Source organism: Myotis daubentonii, chromosome 3 (assembly GCF_963259705.1).
Source record: "Myotis daubentonii chromosome 3, mMyoDau2.1, whole genome shotgun sequence".
Classification (NCBI taxonomy): Eukaryota; Metazoa; Chordata; class Mammalia; order Chiroptera; family Vespertilionidae; genus Myotis; species Myotis daubentonii.
The window spans coordinates 210808454-210821300 of NC_081842.1; the positions used below are offsets into that span (position 1 = coordinate 210808454).

At 60.6% G+C, this 12847-nt stretch overlaps 1 protein-coding gene across 3 annotated transcripts; it reads left to right on the forward strand.

Annotated features, from left to right (window-relative positions):
- Positions 1–505: 505 nt before the first annotated feature.
- Positions 506–12286, forward strand: ARHGEF19 (Rho guanine nucleotide exchange factor 19). Of its 3 annotated transcripts, none has more exons than XM_059691126.1 (16): positions 506–639; positions 4040–4483; positions 4916–5197; positions 5363–5471; positions 5547–5623; positions 5935–6197; positions 6860–7020; positions 7121–7273; positions 7509–7638; positions 7788–7862; positions 8012–8101; positions 8277–8437; positions 9225–9383; positions 9710–9789; positions 10952–11074; positions 11716–12286. In XM_059691126.1, the coding sequence occupies exons 2-16, from the start codon at positions 4069–4071 to the stop codon at positions 11871–11873; spliced, it is 2436 nt and encodes an 811-aa protein (XP_059547109.1). In that variant the 5' UTR covers positions 506–639; positions 4040–4068; the 3' UTR covers positions 11874–12286. The 3 variants fall into 3 exon arrangements, with proteins under 3 accessions (XP_059547109.1, XP_059547111.1, XP_059547110.1); XM_059691128.1 differs by having other exon boundaries at positions 10970–11074; XM_059691127.1 differs by lacking the exon at positions 506–639 and adding an exon at positions 2781–3022.
- The last annotated feature ends 561 nt before the right edge of the window (positions 12287–12847 follow it).

Sequence of the window (12847 nt, forward strand, 5' to 3'; positions counted from 1 at the left end):
GCGGTGATGCTGGAAGGACTGGCAGGGATGATGGCAGATGCATCACATCACCTACCTTCATGATTTCCATCTCCCAACCATAGAGATGAGTGTTCCCATTTTATAGATGCTGTAGTGGCTCAGAGAGGTCAGCTCACCAAGGAGTTCTCAAGGTCCCTGAGGAGTCCAAGGCTTGAGAGGCTCCCTGCGAAGGCCCCAGGATGCTCCCCAGCCCAGGGCAAGTCTTGAGCAACCTCACATTCGGGAAGCTCTAGAAGAAGGTGACCTGTCTCCTGGGAGGAAAAGCAGTGCCTCCCCATCTTTAGGGTGTCGGTCTGGGGTCCTTCAGAGCCTCTCCTGGGCATAGGACTTCCATTGTTCCAGCCCCCCTCTTGTACCCCAGACTGGCCAAACCGGTTCTGGGGAAGGGGGGCGGGGAGCAGGCACGTTGAGACAGCCGCCTGCCCGCCTGCGAGGTTCCCTCCGCCTTCACCTCCCCCCTCCCTGCCCCACACAATACCCAGGAGCTTGCATTGCCCGGGCTTAGGGGCCATGCTGACATCGCCCCCTGAGGACCTGGCTGCAACCCCAGAGCCCCCAGGGTGGCCTGGAGCCCTGGACCGGGCCGGAGGCTGGACCGGAAGGAGCTCCCTGGCTGAGGTAGGGCCCCACCCGGCTGCCAGCAGCCCATCCTTCTCCCGCCAGTCTTCCAGAGGGAGTCCTTTGTGCTGCCCGCCGCACTCACTGCAGCTTCCTGGGGCTCCACAGCCTGCTGGGCCGGGACCCCCTTTCCAGCCATGACCTTCCGCTTGGCTTTGTCCCTTTAGGGGCTGAGGGGCCTTGTTGGGTCCCTACTCCTCTGGACACCAGGGCAAGGGGCACCAGGGAAGGGGCAGGGAAAAGCTGGGCACAGGAGGCCAGAGGTGCTTTCCCTGGACTATGGTAGTGCCCAGGGACCCTCTCTGCCAGCCTTGCCAAGTGGATCCATTGTCCTGTGATTAGCAGTGCCCACTGGATGGACTCTGGGCCCCTGACCATCCTTCTCATCCTGCGGAGGGGCCTGATTTACAGATGGGGACGCTGAGGCCCAGGGACAGACTTGCCTAGGGCCACACAACTTATTCATGTCCACACTGGGCCTTGAACCTTGGCAGGGGTTTTCCCCTGCGGGTTCCAGAAGGACTGTGGCTGGCCGAGTGGGCACTAGAGTCTCCTGCGGTCATGTCTTGGGCAGGTAATATCCCTGCTCCCTTGGCCAGTTCTCTTCTTGAAGCTTTTATCTTTTCCAGCAGAGATGAGCTACACACGATATAAACACAGCTCTGCCCCTCCTGGGTCCCCAGCATTGAGGTAGAGTGGAAGGTCACAGGGCCAGCAGCCAAGCCAGATGGGTCATTCCTGTTGCCACTTGGCCTGGACCCTGGCTTCCCCCCTAGAGACCTGCCTCCAGCCCCTCTCCCCTGAGAAAGCTTTCCACCACCCAGCCTTCTCCCCTGAGGCTTCAGGAGGGGTGTTCCTGCCCCCAGGGCGCCATGTTTTGCTCATTTATCTCTGCAACTGACAGGGGAGTGGGTGGTTCCTCCCTGCCCTTCAGGAGCTTGCAGAACCCAAGTGGAGAAAGTCTCCCAGAATACAAGGAAGCGGGGGCATGCGTGTGTTCTTGCATCCGTGTGTTCTTGCATGCGTGTGTTCTTTCATGCGTGTGTTCTTGCATGCCTGTGCCCACAGAAGCAAGTGGGACTTCTGTGTTGAGGGCTTCTGGTTCCTGGAGAGAAAGAGATCTGAGTGGAAAGTGGTCCCCTGTCTTCTGCCAGATGCTTCTACAAAGTAGAGTATGTCTCACCCTCACTGCCTCAGTTTCCCCATTTGTGTGATAGCCCCTGACTGGAGAAAGACTAATAACACTCAGAAGAATGACTATCAATGACAAAGCTCCTACTATGTTATCCTTAATTCTCATATTAGTGTTTGGCATGACTATCCTAGTTACCAGATGAGGAAACTGAGAGACTTGCTTAAATGGACAGAGCTTTAATATACAAGCTAAAGTGCCAGGCTGGCGTGGCTCAGTGGTTGAAGGTTGACCTACGAACCAGGAGATCACAGTTCGATTCCCGGCCAGGGCACATGCCCGGGTTGCAGGCTCCATCCCTAGTAGGGGGTGTGTAGGAGGCAGCCGATCAATGATTCCCTCTTATTGATGTTTCTATCTCTCTCTCCCTCTGCCTGCCTCTCTGAAATCAATCAATCAATAAAAAAAAGAGCTGAGAGGCTGGGTGCAGAGAGAGTGGGGTCCAGTCACAGATGCAGCTGTCCGCACTGGGTCCTCTCTCCCGTCCTCCCAGGGTCACTGACATGGTCACTGTTTCTCTCAGGCCAAGGCTTTCTCCCTAATCTCTGTGTTTTGGTCCCTAGATATTTCAGTCAGAACAGTTAGCGCTTGCTTCCTCCAGGAAGCCCTCCTGGAAAGCGCAGGTCAGTCGAGCCCAGCACCCTGCTCTGATGGTCCCTCTGGCTCTGCTTTTGCCAACCTGGATGGTAACTGTTTTCGTTTTTGGCTTCCCCTACTGGACTGGCAGCCCCGCAGGGCACGACATGTTCCTCCATCTGTCTCCCTGGGTTTTTCTGGGCTTCACAGTATCCGGTCTGTCTGAGATTGTCAGCGTCACTGTCTCCATCTCTGCGTCCCTGACTGTCTCAGCACTTTGGGTCTCAGTGTCTCAGCTGCCGCTGAAAGGTCTTCGTTTCTCCAGGTCTCTGTCGCCGGGGCCCCCTGCCAGGCTGGGCACTGCCCTTTTGGCCTGAGGGGCCTCTGGGGATGGGGGGGTCTTCGCTGCCCCGCCTGCCCACAGCGAGGCCAGGCTAGGGTAGGCCCCCGCCCAGCCGCTGCCTGCTCCCTCCCTCCCTCCCTACCGCTTGCCTCACCACAGGGTTTGATGAATCAAACTCTTTGTCTGGGTGGGATCTCCCCCAGCCAGCTGGGCAGAGAGAGGGCTTCCCCTGCCGGAGCGGCCGACCATCAGCAGCAGCCTCAGCTGGAGAGGTGAGGGGCGCAGGAGGGCCGCCGGCAGAGGGCCAGGGCTGTGGGGGCTTGGACCCCTGGGTCATTAGGCCTGTCCCGGGGCTCCAGCAGCCTCCCTGGGGTGACTTCCTATGCAGGGAGGACCTGTCCAGCCTGGCCTGACCCTGGGGCTGGGAGCCGGGGTGGGGAAGAAACCCTTCTCGCTCCAAGCTGGGGGGCCGGGACCCCTCCCTGTCCTGCTCCTGGGAGTGCCCAGCCTGATTTGCCTGGTGGCGCGCCTGCCAGTCTGTGACTCTCCCAGCCAGCTTGGCATGGGTGTGGGCACCACTCAGCACGGAAAGCTGCAACTCTGGGCATGGGAAGGGAGGTTGGGTAACACCAAAGCCAGGACTTCCTAGGCCTGCGTGTTTGTGTCTGCATCCTGGTGTGTGCGTGTGAGTGGAACAGGAGTGGGAGAAAGCTGGAGTGGACATGTGAATAGCGGACGGGTCTCTGTGTGTGAAAATGTGTAGTTGTGTAAAGAAGTGTGTGAATGTGTGAGCCTGTGAATGTGAAAGGTCTGAGCGTATCTGTGAAGTTGTGTATGTCATTGTGTGTATACTTGGGAGAAAATGTGTGTGGATGTACATGACAGTGTATGTATCTGTGTATCTGCTCATATGTCAGAGTAAGAAAATGCACAAAGTGGTTAAAAGCACAGACTCGGAAGCTAGACGGCCTGGGTTTGAATCCCGGTTCCACCATTCACCAAATACCTCTGCGCCTCACTTTCCTCACCTATAGGATGGGGATAATAATAGCATCAACTCAGGGTTGTTGTGAGGATTAGATGAGATACAATGTATAAAGCTCCTGGCCTGTCATTCATTAAATGCCATGTAAGTATTAGCGATTCCTATATCATTAGGTGTGTGAGCGAGCTGGTACACATGTGTGTACACATGTCTACATAAGGGTTTGTCCAGGCCTCCAGCACGTGGTGGCTTCCTGGCCAGCCCTGCTGTCCTGTGTCTGGTTCTGATATCTTCTCCCCTCCAGGCCCAGGTGACTGGCAGAGCAAAGGAGGGATGGACTGTGGGCCGCCTGCCACCCTCCAGCCCCACCTGGCTGGACCACCTGGTACTGCCTGCCACCCAGTAGCTGTGTGCCAGCAGGAGAGTCTGTCCTTTGTGGAGTTGCCCGCCCTGCAGCCCCCAAGCTCTGTGTGTCTGGATCTCTTCCCTGTCACCCCAGAGGAGCTGCAGGCTCCTGGAAGCCGCTGGTCCCTGGGGACCCCTGCTCCTCTCCAAGGGCTGCTATGGTCACCGTCCCCAGGAGTCCCAGACACCGAGATCTCTCCCAGTGGGGGGATGCGGCCCAGCAGGGCTGGCAGCTGGCCACACTGTCCTAGTGCCCAGCCCCCACCTCTGGAGGGACCCTGGAGTCCCCAGCACCCACAGCCTCAGCGCCGGGCCAGCCATGGCTCGGAGAAGAAGTCAGCCTGTGAGTCACTCTGGGTGATGGGGGTGTGGGGGGTGGGGGTGGCCCAGGGGGGTGAGTAGGGGAGAGGTTGCGTGGCTCTTTAGGACTCTTAAGCCCCAGAGTCCCCCAAAACAGGCAGGACGAGTGGTAGGTTTTCGTGATAGGGAACTGGAACTCAGGGAGACGGGGAATGCCTTGTCTGCAGTCACACGGCAAGTGAGTGGCTGTCCTGGGCACCGTGGCCCTTTGCCCACCCTTTGCCGACTGCAGCCAGGCACTGTGTTCCCTCTGCCCCTCTTGTTGATTTCATTTCTCGGGGGACCAGCTCTCAGTAAACGCATTGCCCTTTCACTTGGGCATGTTGCCTAGACGCTCAGGGCCACAGGGCAGCGGCAGAGAGGAGGTGGGAGAGACCTCCGCGGTCGCCAGCCTGTGCTCTCACCCCACCTGCAGGGCGCAAGATGCGGGTGTACCAGAGCGAAGAGGCCCCTGGCAGCCCCGAGGCCCGTGCTGTCTTCCTGGAGCCTGGCCAGGTGGCAGAGCCTCCTCTGAGCACAGAGGAGCCTCGGCCTCTAGAGCTGGCGGGGCCCACCCGAGGGGGCCTGGAGGGGCCCGAGCGGAGGCGCTTCTCGGCCTCTGAGCTGATGACCCGGCTGCACTCTTCCCTGCGCCTGGGGCGGCACTCCGCAGCCAGAGCACTGGCCCAAGGGCCAGGCGCTGGAGCAGCCCGGGAAGGTACCTGCTCCTCCCCTTGGCCCTCAGAGCAGCCCGGGAGCCCGGGAGCCAGGTGCCGGGTGGAGCAAGGCTCACGCACCGGACACGCGAGGCTGGGTGCTGGTCAGCTGGAGTGTGGCGCCCCGCGGCCCAGGGCCACCCACCCTCCGCTCTCGCCTTCTCCAGGGAAAGCGTCTGGCAGGGAGCCGCGCAGCGCAGAGATGAGGATGGACGGCGCGGCGATGGCAGCCCCTGTGGACCCCAGCGGGAGCCACGGCAGCGGGCCCGCGTCCAGGTAGCACCTCTCCCCCCAGGGTCGGGTCTGAGGCCGGGGCGCACGCGGCGGAGCCCCGACGTTCTCTCTCTCTAGGCTGGAATCGCAGGAAGAGCCGGCTCAGGGTTCCAGAAGCGCCAGCGAGCGACGACAGTCACGGTTCCTCCTTAACTGTACGCAGGAGGGGGCCGTGGAGGAAGGGGCCGCGGGTCCGGGGAAGCCGGGAAGCTGGGGTTCCGAGAGTTGAGAGGGAGAGAACGGAATCTCATTCCCCAGCTCGGGGGCTAGCTCGCAGCTGGTGCTCAAGCAGTGTTTATGGAATGAGTGAGTGAGTGAGTGAGTGAGTGAGTGAGTGAGTGAGTGAATGAATGAATGAATTCACTGTCCCGCTGCTTGTTGAGTGAGGTGGGCCCTGGGGGGGCCGGGAGGAGCCGGGCCGCGGCAGGCGGGCGCCCACAGCGCTCCCCGCCCTGTCCCCGCCCAGCTGTCCTCTACCAGGAATACAGCGACGTGGCCAGCGCCCGCGAGCTGCGGCGGCAGCAGCGCGAGGAGGAGGGCCCGGGGGACGAGGCCGAGGGCGCGGAGGAGGGGCCCGGGCCGCCGCGCGCCAACCTCTCCCCCAGCAGCTCCTTCCGCGCGCAGCGCTCGGCGCGAGGCTCCACCTTCTCGCTCTGGCAGGACATCCCCGACGTGCGGGGCAGCGGCGTCCTGGCCACGCTGAGCCTGCGCGACTGCAAACTGCAGGAGGTGCGCGTGGGACCCGCAGAGCTGCCTGTCGTGGGAGGGGGTCCCGAGGCGCAGAGGGGTTGGGGTGACTATATGGAGCGGGGCCAGGAGAACCTGGTCCGGAGACTTAGCGCGGTTCCGGGCCGGCGGGACTGCAAACTGCAGAGGCGGGACCCAGGGGACGGGCAATGCCCAGGTGGCTGCTAGGACCTGACCAGGCGGGGCTGGCAGCTGGAGAAGTCGGAGGAGCCTCGGAGCCGAAAGCCAGTGGAGAAGCGGGGCGAAGGGGCGGGGTCCACGGGGGGCGAGGCCTAGGGTAGGGCAGGGCCAGCGGGGGCGGGGTCGCTGAAAGCCTGGACGGGGAAGCTGCAGAGGCAACCCTAGCGAAACCGAGTGGTGGGCGAGGGGACCAGGCGGGGCCTAGAGAAGAGGCGGGTCAGAGAGTGGGCGGGGCCATCAGATGACCGGCAGGGCCCAAAGCCCAGGGCGAGGGGCTCTATCGAGGGCTCCAGTTTGGTTTGAACAATTGTGCTGGGCAGGAGATGGGTCCTGAACCCCACCAGGCACCAGGTCAGGGGTGGGGCTAGAGAAGGGGTGGGGGACAAGAGGTGGTGTCCAGGGCCAAGAGAAGGCGTCCGGGTGGGCCAGCCTGGCGGTTCAACCCCTCGTCTGCCTTTGCTCAGGCCAAGTTTGAGCTGATCACGTCCGAGGCCTCATACATCCACAGCCTGTCGGTGGCCGTAGGCCACTTCTTGGGCTCAGCTGAGTTGAGTGAGTGTCTGGGGGCACAGGACAAGCAATGGCTGTTCTCCAAACTGCCCGAGGTCAAGAGCACCAGCGAGAGGTAAGGGACTGGCCTGGCCTGGTGGGGGGCGGGGATGAGATTGGTGCGGCTCCTAGGCCTGGGGTCTCACCTTGTCGCTGACCCCTCGCTGACCCCTCAGGTTCCTGCAGGACCTGGAGCAGCGACTGGAGGCAGATGTCCTGCGCTTCAGCGTGTGTGACATTGTGTTGCACCACTGCCCTGCCTTCCGCCGGGTCTACCTGCCCTACGTCACCAACCAGGCCTACCAGGAGCGCACCTACCAGCGCCTGCTGTAGGGCTGGGGCCTCGGAAAGGGGGGAGGACAGAGAGGCTCTCGGTGGGAGTAGGCGTGGAGGACTGGGTGCGGAAGGGTGACCTGTGAGGGAGGGGGTCCCTGTAAAGGGCTCTGTGACCCGAGTGCAGGAAAGATGTGCTGAGAAAGCACCTGAAGAACCACGGGGTGGCTGGGTCATGGACCCCAGGAGTTCAGACCCAACTGTGACCCCGGGCCCCTCCCCAACTTCCAGCCTGGAGAACCCCAAGTTCCCTGGCATCCTGGCTCGCCTAGAGGAGTCTCCTGTGTGCCAACGCCTGCCCCTCACCTCCTTCCTCATCCTGCCGTTTCAGAGGATCACCCGCCTCAAGATGCTGGTGGAGGTACCTGCAGGGCACAGGCAGCAGTGAGGGCTGGGCCAAGGAGATGCCACTGTGAACCTCCACAGCCCCTTCTGGGCGGGCACCCATGGGCGGGCAGGGGCACGGGGGGAGGCCATGGCCTGCCGCATTGAACCGACCCCACCCTCCAGAACATTCTGAAGCGGACAGCACAGGGCTCTGAAGACGAAGACATGGCCACCAAGGCCTTCAATGCGCTCAAGGAGGTGAGCTGGGCAGGGCAGGGGCCTTCTGGCTCCCAAGGGCCTCCCCAGAGCCCCGGTGTGTCTGTGAAGGCCCCCAGGTGGGCGTCCGAGGCTGGGCTCTGGGAGCCGGGGTCGTGGGGCTGCAGGTGACCCACCCACGGCCTCCCCAGCTGGTGCAAGAATGCAACGCCAGTGTGCAGTCCATGAAGAGGACGGAGGAGCTCATCCACCTGAGCAAGAAGATCCACTTTGAGGGCAAGGTGCATGCCCACAGCGGGCGGGTGGGCACACCAAGGGCAGCTCTTGTTCCCTCCCTCCCTGGGGGCTGCAGGCCAATTCCTCGCTGCTCCCACCCACCCCTCCCTGGCCGGTGCTCTCTGCCCTGCTGCCCCGGGTCTGACGTGTTCTCCCTCTTTGCCTCCTCCTTCCGCCCAGATCTTCCCACTCATCTCCCAGGCCCGCTGGCTGGTGCGGCACGGGGAGCTGGTGGAGCTGGCCCCGCTGCCCGCGGCGCCCCCGGCCAAGCTGAAGCTGTCCAGCAAGGCGGTCTACCTGCACCTCTTCAATGACTGCTTGCTTCTCTCCCGACGGAAGGAGTGAGTCGGGGCACGGTGCGGGGGGAGGTAGATAGGAGCTGGGCTCCCTTCTTCCCCATGAATGGGCCCAACGGCCAGTCCATCCCTGGGCCTGGGAGCCCCCGCCTGCACCGAACGGTGTTGCCAGGGCACCCTGAGCCTGGGAGGCTCCAGCAGGAAAGGCAAGTTCATCTTCTAGAATCAAGGGCTGGACTATGTACAAAGGATTTGAAGCTGCTCTGAGCTTAAGCCAATCAGAGCACAGCCCTGGAGTCCCAACTCTTCCCCGAGTCACAATGAGAACAGCCAGCGTTCACAGTGCGCCTGTTCTGTGCCAGGTGTGCTATGTGGATTACTCCCTGGTGCCCTCTAGATATTTCCCTGGTAAGTAGGCTCCCTTATTACTGTCAGTTTCTTGGAGCTGATAGTCAGGGGTCAGGAGGAGCCCCAGTCTGTCTGATGCGAGACCCCACTAGACAGAGCCGTCTCATCAGAGTTGCTGCCCAGTTGGCTCTTAGAACGGGCTCAGGGCAGAGGCTCAGAGAGAAGTTGACAACATGCCTGGGGTCAGAGGCTGGTCTCACCTTCCACCTGCCAGTGATCTGGTAGGAACAGAGTTCCCAATTCCTCGTGAGGACTTTGCTGGCTGCCAGGGAGGTGGTGCCCTGCACAGTTGAGTTTCCTGGGGGAGGGTGCTAGAGGGGCAGCCGACCCCTTCTCCCTTGAATCAGAACTTGGCTGGTCCTGAGGGTGGAGCCTGGGAGCCTGGGCACGGGCCAGGCTGACCTTGCCTCCCCGGGTCCTGCAGGCTGGGCAAGTTTGCCGTTTTTGTCCACGCCAAGATGGCCGAGCTGCAGGTGAAGGACCTGAGCCTGAAGCCCCAGGGCATCCCTGGCCACGTGTTCCTCCTTCAGCTCCTGCACGGGCAGCACACGAAGCACCAATTCCTGCTGAGGGCCCGCACGGAGTGAGTGGGCCGGGGGCTGGGGAGAGAGGACCCGTCCCAGGCAGGTACTGGCCTTTTCTCTCTGGCTTCAGGACAGTCGCATGAGGCAGGACTTGGGCAGAGCTGGCACCGGGGAGGGGCGGGGGGGCTGGGGTTGCTCTGTTCTTATGCACAGAGCTGAGTAGGGCACAGGGCTGTGGGAACAGGGCTGTGAGGTGAGTCCTGGGGTGGGCATCATATGTAACTTGGGTGGGTCTGGATCATACCCTGTTTCCCAGCTGTTTCACCACCCTGGCCCTGGGAAAAGGCAGTTTGCATGTTGCGATCACTTGGCCTCCCTTTTCTAGAAGTGAGAAGCAGCGGTGGATCTCTGCCATGTGCCCCTCCAGCCCCCAGGAAGACATGGAGGTCATCAGCGAGGGGGAAGGTAGCAGCTGCCCTCCTCCCTCGAAGGCCCACATCCCCTGGGCTGGGTACCTTGTTTTCCCCCTTCCCTCCAATCCTGGGTGCCAGGTGGCCAGCGGGGCTACAGGGAGAGAGATCAGCTACCCGGGGGAGTCAGGGGTGGCTCTGCAGAACCTTGAAGGATGGGCAGAATTCACATAGGACAGGCCGACCCCCGCGTGCACAGGCAGCACCCTGGAGGTGACAAAGCCTTTTATATCCTCCCATTTCATCCCCATAGAAGCCCATTTTACAGGTTAGAAAACAGAGATTCAGAGAGGTAAGGTGACTTGTCCGAGTTCACCCAACTAGTAAGCGGCAGGGCTGAGATTCGAGTCAGGCCTGTATGGTTTTCCCAATACAACCAGCCCATCTAGTGTGATAGGAAGAGCTGAGGGTCTGGACCGGTACAGATTCTCTGGCTTGAGCTAGGAATCCTGCTCAAGTTGGGGGGTGAGCTTCCCATTCTAAAGAGGTGCTCAGGGAAGGCCCCTGAAAGATGAGGAGGGGCAGGAGGAGATGAAAAGATCTGGGGGAGAGCACTCCTGGGAGGAGGGACAGCCAGTGCAAAGGCCCTGAGGCAGGTGGGAGCTCGAGCGTTTGGGAACAGCAGGGTGAGCAGTGTGGCTGAGCTTCATGAGCGAGGGGGAGTGGAAAAGAAGAGGGAAGGAGAGGCGGTTAGCAAGGAGGCCACGCCAGACCACACAGGGCTTTGTAGGCTGTGGGGAGGACTTTGGATTTTATTCTAAGAGGAGCAGGGAGCCCTGGAGGGTTATAAACCGGGGAGCGATGTGGCTTGAATCCCAGTTGAGGAGGATGGTCTGGAGGGAGCACCAGGGAGCATTAGGGGGCAACTGAAGGGGCCATTACTGCTTTGTGGGGGGTTTCTGGTGGGCAGTTGGACATTGCCCTGGAGGTCAGGACAAGGTGTTGAGCTGGGGAGGAGAGAGCCCTGGGTGCAGCAACAGTAACGGAAGCTGGGAGGGACTGGACTCATGGGGCTTGTGTTTAGGGTAAGAGAGAAGAGCAGCCAGGGCGGGCTAGGGAGGGGTAGAGGAAAAGAAGCCGCAGCGGCCACCCTCCCGCCCCCTTACTTCCTCCTCTGCCCCTCCCTGCCCACCCCATCATGCCCTGGGGACTCTCAGTCTCTCTTGGGCTGTCAGACCGCCCCCAGGTTCAGTGTGTCCGGACATACAAGGCCCTGCAGCCGGACGAGCTGACCTTGGAGAAGACTGACATCCTGGCAGTGAGGACCCGGACCAGTGATGGTGAGAGGGGCCTCCTGGGAGGGCCTCCCGATGGCGCCCTCATGAGCAGGAGGTAGCTAGGTGGCTATGACATCACAGGGAAAGGCTACGCAAGTGTTGATCAGCCACAGCATGCAGGAATGAAGTTAGACAGCAGGAGGAACTTCCTACTTGTAAAGATGTAGGATTGAGAGTGACTGGCGGGGGAGAGCGGGAAACACCCTTCTCTGAGGATGTCGGGAAAAACAGGTCAGAAGTTCCTCTAGGAGACTGCCAGAGGCAGGGTCCTTCCTGGGGCTGGGAGACGCTGAGATGGTGTCACCGCGGCCCCAGGGGTGCAGACGAGGCTTGCAACAGGACGTAGGCCAGTGACGGCGAAACGTTTGAGCTCGGCGTGTCAGCATTTTGAAAAACCCTAACTTAACTCTGGTGCCGTGTCACATATAGAAATTTTTTGATATTTGCAACCATAGTAAAACAAAGACTTATATTTTTGATAGTTATTTTATATATTTAAATGCCATTTAACGAAGAAAAATCAACCAAGAAAATGAGTTCGCGTGTCATAGGTTCGCCATCACTGGCCTAGGCGTCCCCTCGCAGACCCCGCCCTGGTGTCCCTCGGATGCCACTGATGCTGCTCCTGGCCTGTGTGCCCCCAGGCTGGCTGGAGGGCGTCCGCCTGGCAGACGGCGAGAAGGGCTGGGTGCCCCAGGCCTACGTGGAAGAGATCAGCAGCCTCAGTGCCCGCCTCCGAAACCTCCGGGAGAATAAGCGGATCACTAGTGCCACCAGCAAACTGGGGGAGCCCCCTGCGTGACGGGCAGCTGTGGCCGGGACCCCAGCTCCGTGCCCGCTCCGGGACAGGTCCGGGGGGGACCTGCAGTGTCTCCGTTCCCCAAGCCTCTGCTGCTGGGACTTCTGCTCTGTGGCCCGGCATCGAGGGGACAGCTGTTCCCTTGCTTCTCGGTGTCCGCTCTTCAGGGCCGAGGGCGGTTCCTTCCGCTGGCATGGGGGCCGCAACAGGGGCCTCTGATATCTGGCAAGGATTGGGGCCCTCTGTCTTCCGTGCCCTTGACCCTGCCTGACTCTTGGTCCCTGCACCAGGGGCCTGGCAGGGAAAGGCTCCGGTACTAATGGGTCCTGCAGCCTGTGTATCTGGGGTCTTCTGGTCAGAGCCTGTGTGGGTCCTGGTTTGTGACTTGTCTGTAAATAAACTCCCATCATGCCTTTGCTTGGAGTCTGTGAGCCACCCGACGCCCCACTTCCCCAGCTAAAGATCAGGAAGGTCTCGGGCTGCCTCCCCTTGGGGATTCCCCTCTGGTAGAGTTCCCCTCTTAACCAGAGGAGGGTGAGAGAGGGCTGCGTATCAGTTAGACTGCTTTGGGCTGCTGTTAGCAAAAGAGCAGATTCAAATAGGCTTAAATAGTAAAGAGAATGTATTAGTTCTTACACTTGTTTCTTACAGTTTCTGTAACAAATTCCTGCGAAGTAGGTGATGTAAAGCAACAGAAATTTGTTCTCTCACAGTGCCGGAGGCCAGCAGTCTGAAGTTGGCATCACTGGGCCAAAGTCCAGGTGTTTGGAGTGGAGATATGCTCTGGGGAGAAGGGTTCCTGGCCTAGTTCAGCTTCTGGTGGCTGCCAGCATTCCTAGCTGGCTGTTGTATCACTCCAGCCTCTGCCTCTGTGGTCACGTTGCCTTCTCTGTGTGTCTGTGTCAAATATTTCTCCGCCTCCCTCTTATAAGGATACATGTGATTGCATTTGGGGCCCACCGGGATTCTTGATTCTT